The 16,202-nt window shown below is 33.4% G+C and overlaps 1 protein-coding gene and 1 long non-coding RNA gene across 2 annotated transcripts; both read left to right on the plus strand.

Annotated features, from left to right (window-relative positions):
* Positions 1 to 1,192: 1,192 nt before the first annotated feature.
* Positions 1,193 to 1,951, plus strand: LOC111884830 (uncharacterized). The gene has a single exon (XM_023881131.1). It carries the CDS (start codon positions 1,193 to 1,195, stop codon positions 1,949 to 1,951), a length of 759 nt encoding a protein of 252 aa, XP_023736899.1.
* A 630-nt stretch (positions 1,952 to 2,581) lies between these two features.
* LOC122196377 (uncharacterized) lies at positions 2,582 to 5,016 on the plus strand. The gene is made up of 3 exons (XR_006187743.2): positions 2,582 to 3,289; positions 4,236 to 4,382; positions 4,462 to 5,016. It is a non-coding gene; the product is annotated as an uncharacterized LOC122196377 (long non-coding RNA).
* The last annotated feature ends 11,186 nt before the right edge of the window (positions 5,017 to 16,202 follow it).

Raw genomic sequence — 16,202 nt, forward strand, 5'->3', positions numbered from 1 at the left:
AGTTATTATGTACTGTAAATCCGTAATAACGAACCTATTTTTAGTGATAACCAACATGCAATAGTAGGCTAGAAAAAGAAATATACAATAGCGAGTTTTTAAATTGTGTTTGGGTTAAAAGGTTTCTCAAAAAATTTTAAAAGAGTTTTATTCAGTAGTTTAAAAATATTTAAAAATATCTATAAAAAGATAAAAATGTAATTTTATACATAATCAATTAAGATTATGAACTTTACCGATCAGATATTTTACTACTCGAGCACGGTTCAATAAGGGGTTCAATTAGCTCAAGTTTGACTCGATTAAAGTCAAGTCGGTTTTAAGTATTTTCTAAGTCGATCTCGATTTTCTTATTAATTGTCTCGTCTCGTTTATACCACTACCATATAACCGTTTATTTTTTAAATTACTAACCTCAAGTTATAAACTAAGAAAATAATTTTTATTTACATTATATAATGTTTATAGTTATATTCAATATAACACTTATTTATAAAAAAAAATAAAAAAAATAAAAAAGTTAAGTCACCCGTTTTGATACAAAATTCAACTTGTCGCTTTCCATTTGTGTAGCCGGATTATAGGCAGTAACTTTAATTTATCGTTTTAACATTATACCATTCGTGAAAATATGTAAATACTATAACTAATGAGAAATTAAGTCAAATAAATGTCTCAAACATTATTTTCACATGCAAATTCCAGCTATTGGAATAGAACCATCCATTAATATTCATTTTATTTCTCTTTGTAATACTAAATACATAACTTTATAATATCCATGTTATCGTAGTTATAATGATTATTACTTCTCAGTTTATATTTATAAAATATATCAATTAACTACAAAAATAAGTCCCAAACTCAACTAACCCTCTAATTTATGAGGTTCTAAAATATTTCTGATTATAAAATATTTTATTTACGTTAATTATTAGCCCAAAAATCATACATAGAGCGAGACGGGAGAATAACAATACATTTAACAATTTGCTTACGTAAACGATTATGTCAGCTGCTACTCGATTCTCTTCTAGAAGAAGAGAAAAAAGAAAGAAGTGAAAAATAAATAGCAACGTCGTTGGTGGCAAGTAAAGTCATCTCTATAAATACCCTCTCTACCAAAGTCTCCATCTCATTTATCAATTTGCTCACATAAATACACCAAAAGATTACTAGATAATTCAGCGATATGGAACAACAGGGGGAAATCGAAGGTTCTGGATCCAGTCCTAGCTTCAGTTTTTACGCTTCTGATACTTCAACATCCATGGCTATCGCCAAAGTCATCCGTGAAGAACAGGCCAGTCGATTTCGTGAATCTGGGGATTCCGATGAAGACGATTTTAGATTCTCGTTGGATTTAAGTGAAGAAGAAGTTTCAGCAAAAGAGATCGATTCGCAAGGCTGGACTATTTTTCCTCTTTTCAATCGCGATCTTCTAGTGAACGATGAAGCTAAATCAAAGGATAATGAAATTAATGCTTCTGGTTCTATTACTGGTCAGTTACGGAAGCTTTTTATTGAAGAAGGAGAAGAATCTTCATCGTGTTCATCATCAGATGCCGACGACTTGGAAGTTCTACCTTCTGGAACTTTCTGCGTGTGGAGGCCTAAGACGGAAGGTGGATCGTCATCTGTTATGACTAAAATTAAGAAGAGTAGTTCTACGGGGTCTCTATTGAAGAAGTGGAAGCTCCGGTATATGCTCCGGCGAAGCAACAGTGAAGGGAAGGATGCTTTGGTGTTGTTAACTCCTAAGCAAAAGAGGAATTCCGGTGAGGTTTCCAAAGTCGCCGGTAAGTTGAAGACTCAAACTCCTGTTCATGAGCTATTTTACGTGCGAAAAAGAGCAGAAAATGAAGTCGGAAAGAGGAAATCGTTTCTACCTTATAGGCAAGTAGGGTTGTTCACAAATGTCAATGAAATGGCGAAGATGCTTCCATTCTAGAATAGCCAAAAGCAATTTTGTTTAATTTTTTAACTCTAATGATATTCAAAAACTGAATTTAGTTATTTATTTGTTTTATTTTATTTTATTATATATATATATATATATATATATATATATATATATATATATATATATATATATATATATATATATATATATAATAAGTGTGAGACCCGTGTATTACACGGATTGATTTAAAAAAAGATTAAACATTAAAATGTAAACATAAATTATTTTTTAATATATAACTTTAAAATAAAAAAAAGGAAGAAACCTATTTATTGCAATTTAATGTCACATATATGATATTTAATATTTTACATATATAATTATATATTGCTTTAATTTTAAAAATTAAAACAAACCAAAAATTGACAAAATGATAACTGTCAAAAAACTCATGAAAGATTGACATGTGACAAAAAAAACCTTCATTTATTATGAATATATATATATATATATATATATATATATATATATATATATATATATATATATATATTAAAAATGTCTAAAATTAGGAATTGTGAAGTTCTAACCTTATGGCAAATATGGTCCTCTATTTATATGAGTATGTTTATTTATGTCTATTTTTTGGTTTGTGGTTCTTTTCTGTCAATATCTATATTTTAATGGTCACGTGTTGTTTTATTTTGCTTCACTGCTTTGTTGGCCAATCACGTTCATATCAGTGTTATTCTTCACCGTTTTTATTACCATATAGTAGCATTAACATACCACCTTCATCTCGATCCTTCTTCAACCATGTGTGTGACTGTTTCTTTGTAGACGCGATCCAGCACCGCCATCTCCACCGTCTTTATGAAGCACCACTAGGCACTCCTTAATTTTTTTCACTACTTCTGCTATTCATCGTTTTCGAAACCCACCATTTTCTTCCTTTGATGGGTTCCGATTTTGATGGTTCCTTCCCGATATTGAAGCGATGATGTGTTTTATTTTTTAAAAGATTTTGCGTTATCGAGTATCGGGTGAAACTGAGGGTAGTATTTTGGCAGGGCAACTCAGGAGGCATTCTAGTCGGATATTGCAACCGGTGTTTGCAGCCATCCCGGTGTCACCGGTTCAATGCTTCCTTCATATTTAGATGTGCTCCATAAAGTAATTTTTTCTGATTTTCTAGGGTTTTTGTGTGGCTTACCTGTTAAGATTGACACCACCACCCAACGAACCGATGAAGCAGGAGGTGGCGAAAACCGACGGTGGAAACCGGTTGTTGATTGCAGCCTTCTTCTAATTTACAGATGAATCGGAAGTAGGATCGATGAAGATTTGTTGATGTATAAAAAAAAGGCGATTTTAGTAGCATCGGAGGTGAAATCCCTATCTTCTTAATGAAGCTTTGGATCCCTAGGCTTATCTTACCTTATGCATATATTCATGTAATTGTCTTTTATACTCAAATCTATGTTATTGATGTTCAATTCCCTCCTACTTAACAAATCAGAACTGTTTTTTCCTCTCCATGTTGATTTGTTTTGAGTACCAGGTGTAATTTAAATTTGATTATCGTTTTTACAAGGTTGCAAACACAAACATTTTTCCATATTCTTCATGTCAACTTGTTGTTTCGACTTTATCTCTGTATGTGTGTCTTCGTATCTATACCCACCACCTGTTTGAAGAAATGTCTGAACCAAATAACAAAAAAAAAACATTTTTTTTAATTTTTTTTTGTCTGATTATAACGTTGCCTTTGAAATTAAATACCATTTGTTTAGAAAGGTAGATTCTTCATTTATATTGATTTTAATTTTCACTTCTTCTTAGTATATTTGTTTTACATTTCCTTTTCCGACTCTAATGATAATTGTGAGCACCATAATTTGATGCAAACTGAAAGATTGAAACCTTAGATAATAAAAGTATCGTCATATGTTTGTTTAAAAGTATCATTCATATGTTTGTTTATTGAAATCATTTCATTTTGTTAAGAGTTCAAGTCTCATTTTAGACATATCGTGTATATATTTAGGATTAATATATGAGTAGATTACTCTTTTCCATTTCAAATAAAAATTTAATTTATGATTTACTTACCAATAAGTAAAGTTTTCGTCTCTTATTGACTACAATCTAAAATGAAATATTAAAATATTATAATATGATATTTGTTTACACTTTTCTTGAAATTAAGGTTTTTTTTTGTTTTATTTATTTTGATTTCATTTGTTTAAACAATTATTTTTCTTGGTGAATATGATTAAATTGTTTAGGGAATTAGATAGGAATGTGATGCTAAGATTGGTTTAACATGAAGGGAATTGAAAGGATTCAAATCGGTATCATATGTGAATGTTGATGTGAACAGTCATATTGAATTAAAAATACGTGCAATCAATTTGTCGGTTCCGGTGGAGGTAGTTATCGGCCTTTTGCCTAATCTTCTTCGTCTGGGATCTATCAGGTTACAACTTAGATTTTTTTTTTTTAAATTGATTTCTGCTTAGTTCATCTGTTTTCATTTTGTGACTTCATTTGTGCAGGGCTTTCGTGTACGAGGGTTTTCTTATGTGATCAAATGATTTCCCTTGTGAGTGGCACTTGATATCTTTTCTACATTCTTATGCAACTTTGATGTGGACATCAACGTAGGTCGGATTGAAACTAATAAAGCAAAAAAACATGTACAGCTTGTTGCTAATTATTTGTTTTTTTTAGTGAGTTGTTATATGAAAGGCTATAGATGTTTGGAATTGTTATTACTCATTACAAGAAGAGATGAGGGAGTGATTGAACTGAATTTGCGTTTTTGGGGGTTGTTACGTGACAACCAAAACTGAGCTGAAGAAGTCTACAACAAATTTAGGTGCTTACTCTAATAGTTCCATTGTAATTTTACTAAAATATTTACTTATTTTGTTGTTTCGTCTTGAATTTTGTTAGGATCTGTTTACTTTGATAGACTAGAATGAATGAATGATGGAAGAATGGAATGATTCTTACTCGTTACATTCCATGATATATGGTTTGCAAGATTTTTTTTTGGAATTTCATATCAACAACCTTTTATGTTTTCGGTTATTGTTTGTTGGTTTAGACTGTTTAACACATTCAAGCCTGCAAAATCGTTTGCGGCCATTTGGAATCAAGAAATCGAGGTAGCTGTTTCCTCCTTTAGTGTTTGGTTTGATAAACCTAATTGCCTGCTCACTGTAGCTGTATCTCACTAATTCTTAATAAAATAATTACCATTTTCAATTTTAAGCTTGAATACATGACTACTAATAACTCGATGTTTTTTTCACAACGGCCAAAATGGTCAATGGAACTACGATCCTGGAGAAATTCTCAATAAATTTTCATCACGGTACACCATAAAATCATCCCAAGTTATCTCCTCAATAGCCTCGCCTCCTAAGGCATGGCCAACCTCCTCCCACCATTCACGGGCTTTCTCTTTCAGAATAGAAGTTGCAAATCTGACATTCGCCTCCTCTGTCACACCCCGAAACCGAAGGCGGAAACGTTCCGAGGCGGAGAACGTCATGAATATCGCAACCAATGTACATAGTAAGCATAGTAAACACAAAACATTACATTACATAGAATCCTTTACATTTGTTTGAAAGTAAAGTTATACAAGTGTTATACACGTATATCATATGAACAAAAGCAAGGATAAGTCTTCCAAACACTTCATCTTCTTCAAAGGATGGCGGTGTACCTGTCTAATGCTGACCTGAGAATACAAGTAGTTTGAAAATCAGCATAAAGCTGGTGAGTTCATAAGCGGTTTGGTTTTGAAAAGAATGAGCTCCCTTTTTGGTTTTCTGAAACAGTTGTTATCCAAGAAAATCCCATATTTTCTTATAAAAACAGTTTTGTTATCATTCGTTACACGATTTCGTTTATGAGTAAATATGTTGTCCCAGGAAAATCCTGTATTTTCCTATTAGTTTAGTTTTCCATTCATTGCACCATTTGTTTAGGAATTGTTATGTTATCCTAGGAAAATCCCATATTTTCCTAAATGTTGTGGTTAGTTCTTAGTTCTGATTTCGATGTACTAGCATCTACCATACTTTTAGTATTAGTTAGGTATTCTGATATCTTCGTGACCCTACATTCGAATGTCGATTATCTACTATACTGAGTTGTATTTTCGAATATTTGGATACACTCATAAACGTACATTAACAGTATTTTCGAAGTTCTGGTGATTTCCAAAAGAGTACATTAGATGTATCTTCGAAACTCTGTCGACATCCTAAGGCGTATGTTTTCGAAACTTAGTCGATGTCCAGAGGCGTACTTTCGTATTCGTATTCGTAACTCTGGTGACACCCAAGGCGTACACTAACTGTATATTCGAAGTCTTGGTGTCATCCAAAGGCGTGTTTTCGTATTCGTATTTGTATTCGTATACCTATTCGTATTCGTATTCGTATTTGTATTCGTATTCGTAATTGTATTCGTATTCGTATTCGTATTCGTATTGGTATTCGTATTCGTATTCGTATTCGTATTCGTATTATTCCTAGCTATACTTTCGTGTTAATATTTGTTTCTAACTGTACTTTCGTATTCTCTCTGTTCCTAGCTGTGTGTTATTATCCCTTCACTCTCGTATCTACGGGGAGTGGTAAAGTTCTAAGTTTAATGTTATTAGTCCTACACTCTCGTATCTACGGGGAGTGATAAAGTTCTTAGTTTAATGTTATTATTCCTTCACTCTCGTATCTATGGGGAGTTATATCAAGAACATTTTTAATGCTTTATGATTCATGCTTTTAACAACAATGATATGGGAATTCATTTGTGAAATATAAAATATATCATTTTAAAACGAGTTTCACTAATAACATGACGGTTTACTCTGCAAATTGAAAAATTTGGTTAATACAGTTTTCCGTGTTAAAAGCATACGAAATATGAAATGAATGAAGTAAAATCATAAGTTTGAGTACAAGAATTCCTTGTACTTTTGCTTGTATTCCCCCCTGAACACATTGAAAAAGGGTAGGGGTATGAACTCACCAGTCGAAGAACGTGCCGTCTAGGATGCTAAGTGTCGGTTCAGGGCTTGATAACGCGCGAGGTTCCTACGTAATATGAAATGAGATACAAATGTATCTAATTAGACTTTAAATCACTAATTAGATATGATTATACACTTCGAGGTGTGAAAACACTTCAATTCAAGTGTTCGGAGTGACCCGGGTGGCATCTATGGATGTGTAGGACCTAGATATGGAGTTTACTCTTCAAGAGTAAACTCCTTGAGGAGTTCACGATCCATTGACCATATCCCCATGAGTTTACGGCCGTAAACTCATGGGTGGTGGGTTCTTGGATGCCAAATGGTCATACAGTGCACACGGGAAGGTTCTAGGGTTGATTCCATGGCTTAGGAAGTGATTGGGACTGTAAATGACCTTGGATAAGAGTTTACTACCTTAAACACGAGTTTACTACCTTAAACATGATTTTACTGCCTTAAACACGATTTTACTACCTTAAACACGAGTTTACTACCTTAAACTCATGTTTACTACCTTAAACACGAGTTTACTACCTTAAACCGAGTTTACTACCTTAAACTCATGTTTACTACCTTAAACACGAGTTTACTACCTTAAACATGAGTTTACTACCTTAAACTCATGTTTGTCCATGATTCATGAGTTTTGGTGGTTGAAAGTTAAGCATACTAAGCTCTAGACCCATTTCTAAACCATACAAGGTGTTAAGGGCACTTTGACACCCATTGGATGAGTTTAAGGTCTAAGGAGATGAGTTTAAGGTCTAAGGATGTTCTTGGACCGTAAACTCAAGTTTGTCCCATTTGTGTAAGTTTTGGTGCATTTCTTGAAGGATTATAAGGTTCTATACTCTCAAGGAAGCTTGTTGGAGGTGTTTAGGGGCAAACTAACACCTTAAATTGAGTTTACTCCCCATGAATTAGTTTTTGCAGTCTAAGCATGTGCTTGGACCGTAAACTCATGCTTATGCCCCAAATGAAGAGTTAAAGGTGTTCTAATTCCATGCAAACAAGTCCTTAGGTCAAATCCAGGCTCCAAATGAGTTTTGGAAGGGTTTTAAGGCTCAAAACCCCTTATTACATGTGTTCACGGCCTAAGGAGGTTCTAGGACTGTAAACACATGTTTACGGTCCTATTCCTCATATTTTTCACGAATTTGAAGACCAAAGGTGTTATACTAGAAGCTAGGATAGTTACCTTGACGATTTGGAGCTTGTTTTGGATGATTTTGGCTTGATTTCAATTTCTAGAGAGAGAAAGTAGAGAGGGAGAGAGTAGCGAGAGAGTGGAAAAGCTTCAAATGAGGCTCTCTCAACTTTATATATGCTCAAGGTTTAGGACACGGTGGAATTCTACCCGATGCTGCTGATAAGCGGGGCTTTTGGTCGTACCCGATTTAATTGTTTTATAACTTGACGGAATAAATTATTATTTTTCTAAATAATAACTTGGGGCATTTCCACGAGATTCTAATGCGTTTGGAAAATTATTAAGTCATAAAAAAACTCAAAATGACTTAATTTAGAAACGAAACGGAAATAATTTAAGATGACGAGTTTTTAACGACGGAACGGGTTACGACAACGGGACGAACTTCGGGTTGTCACATCCTCGGGACTGAGGATAGACTGGAAGGCGTTCCTGATGTCCTCCAATCACCGTCTGATAGCAATGGGTCCTTCTTCCCAAAGAACCGAGGGGCCCCACATGCACAAAACTCTTGAAAAGTCAAAGAGCGTGCACCCACCATAGCCACCCTTTCACTGTGGAATACTCCCAGATGCTCATCCATCAACTCTATAATGCCCTCCTTGATCATACCAATGATCACAGGAGTCTGCTCCAGAATGTTGCGGGTAATCAGACGAAATGAACTCTCGCATCTGATCATCCAAGCGTCCGGGTCCAGAGCCCAAACCCGATCCCTCACCATGACCTGAACCACCTTAAATGACCACTATATTGAATATGAATAATACAATCATCAGAATACACTCGAAGGATTTCCACACATAGCGAGTTCCTTTAGTATCCTCATAACTTCTCTTGCCTTGAGTACGTATCATGTGCTTTCAGTAGTATGGGTCTAATACTACCTTCCACACCTATCTGTACTTTCCTCAATAGTCGTCCCGATTCCCTAAGTGACTCCTTGCTACCAAACATTCTACATTATCGCTAAAAAAGACATCTTCTAAGCTAACATGCTTCATATGTTCTCTTAGGATTCCCTTCTTGCCACTCTCCACCATCAACTACAGAAGAAACTCCCACTAACACCTGCTAACTACTTTACGGGTATAATTACATGTAACCGACATTAGATAATTCTTTCACTGCAAGGTCTCACACTACAATGGTTGGAATCAAACAAGAGTTGTGCAATAGAGTTAAAACTAACCTTATCAAATTATCTAATTTATGTAATATGTAACCTACCATATTCACTTAATAGTTAACTAGTATTAAAAATAGTTCCTAAAAGCACAAAGCAAGCAACATTTTAGCATCGAGTTCTAGCTAGCGCACTGCCTAACAGGCCATCCTATCATATCATCTATAATCCATACTAGCATGTTGTTCTAGAGGCTCATATAGTACGCACACAAAGGCATCTCTCCTAACATACAATTTTGATCAGATCCTTAGCCTTAATCTAGCATGCTTATTTGCATATTCGTATAGTGAATCAATAAAAATGTATAGGTATTTGGGAACACATACTTGAGCTCGGCCGATTTCATGCATCACACCCTATTTTATAAAAATCCTTTTTGAAAAATCTTTTTCTTTTCATTTAATTCCTCTGTTTTAGTTCAGACACACTCAAGAGTATGTCTGAATCCCTTAAACCAAGGCTCTAATACCACCTTTTAACATCCCAAAAATACTATGTAAATTTTTTTGTTTAAAATCAACCAAACCATAAACCATATATTTCAAAAACCATCAAGTATGTCAAAGTAAAAAAAATTGTTATCAGAGTATAATCCCAAATTCATAAAATGTCAAACACAAGTGGATGCAATGTGATCATGCCGGTCCCTTGCCATTTAAACCGAAAGTACCTGAAAAACATTTAAACATAAATCGTAAGCACAAAGCTTAGTGACTTCCCTACAATACCACATACCATACATACGCATCATACATGTATATCATACATGCATACCATACATACATATCATCCTAAAGCTATAACGTGTCTATTTCACCACTGAGTCCCTTCTGAATCCTTGAGTCCCTTCCGATTTACTGAGTCCCTTTTGACTCTCTAAGTCCCTTCCAACTCCTTCGGTATCTATCAACTGGTATAGGTCTATTTCACCCCATACGACTAAGCATAAATTCATACTAGCAAGAGTCACAAAGACAACAAGCACATATAGGCATATCGGTAAGTGTCACGAAGACAACTATTTTCCTAAAACATAATCCAAAGGGCTAGAATTGGTGTCTTCGACCCAGAAATATAGTGAGGATACTCACCTCAATCTGATGATAAACAAATCACATACTCGCTTTGTTGCTACCACAACTCCTCACACAAAACATATCCAAAAATCAACCCTAATCAATAATCAGGGTAATAACCCATAATAAATGGTCCAAATCATATTCTATCATGCTAAGGGTAAAAGTCTATTTTATCCTTCTCCTAATTAACCCATCTAACCATGGATGAAATCTGTAATGACCCAAGGCCCAAAATTGGCCCTAATAGCCTTTTGGTAAGTACGCCATGCGTTCCACCCCATTACACTCTGCATACTGGGTTTCAACAGAAAAGGCAATCGGGCTTAACTCGTTATGCCGTACATACCTACAGGGTACGCCCAACGTACTCCACTAATGACCAAAACTTAACATTAAGCTCTTAATGCTTAAAGTCCAAATGTCCAATTCATAGATCTAACTCTTGGGAACCTATGATCCATATTAAATGACCTACGCTCGGCGTACCTATCACGTACCCCTTGCGTAGGGACCAATTTTGCAATAAAATTTATAAATTGAATCTTTATGATAAATACCTGGTTTGTATATGTGTATCATTTATAAGCACTAATAAATTTCTGGTTTGTTGGTTAAGTCGTTGGCTATTTGTTCATGTTGTTGTAGGTTCAATTCTCCATCCTTACTCTTTTTTACCATGCTCACCCCTAGTAACTACAAGTATATGTTGAATGATTTGTTTTTGGTGCCACTACTCCATAAATTCATGTGTCCGCCACTTACCCGTTACTATTATTTCTTCATCGCTTCCACCCCATCACCATCATTTTCCACCACCACAACAAATCTTCTAGATTTGAAACCTACAACTAGGACTCCACATCACTATCCAGTTCAATAATAACTTAACAAGATAAGCATAGTTTAAATATTCATTCAATAAAGGAAATTTTGATTCATGTAATCGAGGTATTACACACACTTCTTTACATGAAATGTTGCTAATCAGAGCATCATATATCAAGTGATGAATATCTAAAATATTAGACCCTACAGTATGCTAAGCCTAATTAGAAGAAAAATGAGATCAACGTCTACAAATATCAAGCTCATAGCAATAATCCACAAGTCTACCATATCGACCTAAAAATGACATAACAAATTCTTAACAAATGATATTACACTCTCACACATGTTTTATTTCTATAGAAAAGGATTGTTATTTAAATAATATAAAATTTGTGGTTATATTTTGGGCTTTTGACATAAAAGTCCTTAAGTTTGTCAAAATGTGATGTTTTGTCCCTCTAACGATTTTAGGTGTGTTAATGCCTACACTTTGCCAAGTATGTGTGTGTATTTTCCATTTTTACCCTTAAGTGTACAAATTTGATAAAATAAAAGTATATATGAAATCAAATTTGAAAAAAAAACCTCACGTTTACAAATCCTTTGTGTTTTACCCTAAGTACGTTTTCCAAATTTGGCATGAAAGTCATTAAGTTTGTCAAATTTTTTCCGTTTCATCCCTGGAAACTTGTTATTACAAGTAACAGGGCAAAAAAAAACTTGGCAGACTTTGGTTATTAATGAAAAAAATGTCATGTGGTCAAAACTGAAATTTTTTTACAAACTTAAGAACTTTCATGTCAAAATCCCATATATTAAAAATAGATTTTTTTTTTTTTTTTTTTTTTTTTTTTTTTTTTTTTTTTTGCATTCTATGGGTCTGAACTCAACTTTTCTAGTTTTAAAAGGTCATTATTTTGAAATGAAGGGGTCACGATGAACCCCTTTCTAGTTAGCAAGTAACAGCTCCATGTTACTTATACCCCGTTCCCAAGTTCAACTTAACATGAGAAAGGAAACGAAATGAGTGGAAATGAGAAGAAAATAAAAGAGATTGGTGTTCTCGTGTTTCATTAAAGGAGGGAAGTGGAGGGAAATGGGAGGATCACTTTCCCTCCTAACTTTCCTTCTGATTTGGGAGGATTTGGAAAGAAAGAACAAAATAATTCATTTTCCTTCCACTTTTCTCCAACTCGGGAACACAAAATAAAATTTGTTTTCCTTTCATTTCTCTTCTTTTCTCTCATGACTTTCTTTTCTCTTCTCTTCTTTTCTTTTGTTAAACTCGGAAACGAGGTGTTAATGTCATTTAATGAGAATATATGCCGTCTCCTCTACCAGAAATACCTTGTACTGATATGCTCGTTCCTCATGTCCTCCAAAACGAAATCACCATCTCTCTTAATCAAAACACCAAAGTCTTCATCATAAATCACTAAATCCCCATTAACTATTAAACTTTCTAACATACCCCTATTTACTTATTGAATCAGAAAGAGTCAATATCATAGAAAAACCAACGAGTCATCTTTGAATGAGAAGTTATTTAGAGATGAAGAACATCATCTCTAAGACTTATTAGCAGAAACAGAGAAATCCATCTCGTTTGGAGACAATTCAAGGTATGTGATAGTAGGACATGCGTCTTTGCTAAATTTCTAAGAAAAAAATATCTTAAATAAAATTCATTCAGTCCTTAAAATGCAAAACCCAATTTTTTTCAATATTCTCCAATTCTTAGGGGTTGCCATTACATAACCCTACCATTACTGCAACATCAAAATCATAGAATTAATAATCACCATTAACTTCTATGTGAGTTGACCGTATAAATAAAATCGACGATGGGTCGCTTGAAGGTACACACATCTCCCACGAACCTTCTTTGGCTGATCTCACCTAGTAGATCCTCTCCGGTTTCTATTACCTTCACTGACGGAAGATTGTTCAACATGATATTAAACCCTCCAATATAGGGGTAACAATTCTTGACCCAACTCGTAACCCGAAACAAAAATAAATGGATATGAGTTGAGATTTCTAACCTGCAACCTGCGGACACGTTTATTTCATGGGTTGAATTGAGCTACCTGTTTGTATTTGCGGGTCAGTCCGCCAAACCGACTATATATATTATATTTTAAAAAATTATTTATGAATTAATGCCTTTATTTGGATGTTTATGACTTTATGACTTTTATAATTTTATGATTTTGTGCTAGAAGTCTCTTATTTTTCAAATGTATTGCTTATTAAATTATTTGAGATACTTAGATTGGTATTTAGTTGTTCTTTTTATTCTAATCAATATAAAATGCTAATTATTAATTAATTTAGAGACATATATTATTCATATAAATTTAACATGTGAAAATTACCAGAAAATGACTCGCCGACTCTTTGACCCGAAATCGACCCACGACCCATGACCCACGAACCTATATATTTAAACAGGTATGTAGGTTGGATTGGGTTGATGTTTCCAACCCGCCAACCCATATGTTATATGGATTAGGTTGGGCCAGTGAATTCTGACCTGCTAACCAATGACCTGTCAACCCGAACCTAACCTAATTGTCTACTCCAATCTGTTAATAAATCTAAAGAAAGAAATTAAGATGGCTGATTTCGGGGTATCAAGAATCCTAGCACAAACCATGGATCCTTGCAATTCATCTGTAGGTACCATTGCTTACCTGAGCCCAAAGAGAATAAACATAGATCTGAATCACTGGAAAATACGATGGATACACTGGAGATATCTAGAGCTTAGGCGTTTAGCATTTTGGAATTATATTTGGGGCATTTTCCATTTCTGATGGGAAGAAAAAACGATTGGGCAAGTGTCATGTGTGATATTTACCGATCGCTTCCAATGAAACGTAGGTCTATGCATCAACTTAAATTTACTTATGTGGTTGAGAAAAACCTATTATAACACGCTTATTGAAATTTTTTTAACAAAATAAACTTGAGTTCATGCCCTATAATAATCTCCCTATTTAATAAACAAAAGTAATATGCCACATGTCCCCTTAAAAACATTAAATTCATCCAAAGTTAAATACCGTTTTTGTCCCTCTTTGACTTCAGCTTCTATAACCACGTCATTATATAATAATAATAATAATAATAATAATAATAACAACAACATAACAATTGTCCATATCATATTAATATCAGCTTTTTATGGTATCTGATCTGTATTAAAATTTAATGTGATACGTTTGAAATAGATAACCAACTCAGTCCTCCGATTTCGTATTAAGGTATGATGATATATAAGGTATGATATAAATTGCAATTAAATTTGATTTATTTGCTCCTTTTAATCATATTTGGTTCTATATATACTTAAAACATATTTAATCATCGTTTTAATCGACCATTACGAAATACGACGCTCCGCAGGAAAGAAGACCAACAAGTTCTAGACGTGAAGATACTCCGACTTTTGCATAATCTGTTTGGTACACTCTTGATTCTTGAAAAAGTAGTTAATTTTTGTAGAAGTTAATACAATAAAGAATTAATCTTGATTGTCTCGATTGTTGTTGTTTTTAATCCTTGGGTTAGTATAAAGATTGGTAATATACGAGAATATGTTCTTTTCATTTTAATAATATATAATTAAATTTAGTTTTATTCGTGAAAACAAAAGATAACATATGTATGTAGTTGTATATAACTGTAATAGTAACATGATCCTGTCGACCTTTAAGAATCAGCTCTGCAAATTACAAAGCATAATTTTATGCTCTTATAATAATAAAACCGAAACCATTTTTGTGAGTGTTTCAAGAAACAATTTGATTTTGTGGACTGCGTTTACTATGCAATACTCATGAGTTCTTACTAAACATATTAATAAAAATATCAAAGTTTTTTATCTAAAAAATTTATATTTTTTGGTTGTGAGATTTTCATAAAAACAAAAGTTTTGCAAATAAAATAAATTTCATAAATATGTTGAAATTTTTTGTGTGTTTATATTTCAGTTTGTGATTATTGTTCTTATTATTAGTAGTCCATGGACATAATGATAATTTTCTGTGTGTTTATATTTCAATGAACGTAGTGTGTTTCTTATGTAAAAAGACCACAACAAGACGGGCTATTAATACATTTTCTCTTATTTTAGCCATTCATGAGTCCAACGAGATAACTTTACAGCTTTTCCCTTTGGTTATTTTCGAATATATGAAATGGCATAAAACATTTAGGTCTTGACAGCATTTCATCATATTTTCTGTTTGTATGTGTGTTTTGTGTTTTATTTTCTTTGTTCGAATATATTTTATTTTCTGCATATATTTCGGTTTTCTTAAGAAAAATTGATATTGATAATACATAATACATAATACTTTCTTCTTTTATGTTTTGTTATAGTGACAATGGCTGAGAGAAAGATCACTTTGATTAAAGACTTGGACAATACGAATGATGATTACACACTAAAAGTGTTTATCATCTGGCTATGGAGATCAATGTCAGATGTTAACCTCACTATAGTAAAATCAATTGAGATGATATTGATGGATGAGATGGTAAAATCTGTTATTCCAATAACATTATTCTTTTTCATTTTTAACCAATTTATGTTCATTAAAATACAAATGTTTAACATTATATAATATTCTTATCCTATGTGAATAGTGTACTAAAATCCAAGAAAGTGTCTATTCAAGATATTTTCAAAGGTTCGAATCGAAACTAAAAGAAGTTCAAGTTGTTTTCATCCGATCCCCCACTATCGCTCCTAACAGATACAATTTTAAAATAAGTGATGTAAAGGACAAGTTAAACTTGCATGGAAGAACAACTGTGAAGGAGTGTCTACACTTTCAATCCAAATCAACATACATATTTTTTTGTGTTTCGTTTGAAAGAATTATCTCTACAACAACTACATCTAATGACTCAATTGGTAAATTTCC

This window comes from Lactuca sativa, chromosome 3 (genome assembly GCF_002870075.4).
Source record: "Lactuca sativa cultivar Salinas chromosome 3, Lsat_Salinas_v11, whole genome shotgun sequence".
Lineage (NCBI taxonomy): Eukaryota > Viridiplantae > Streptophyta > Magnoliopsida > Asterales > Asteraceae > Lactuca > Lactuca sativa.

Coding starts and splice junctions, on each gene's coding strand:
- LOC111884830 (XM_023881131.1), top strand. CDS start 1,193: ATGGAACAACAGGGGGAAATCGAAGGTTCTGGATCCAGTCCTAGCTTC.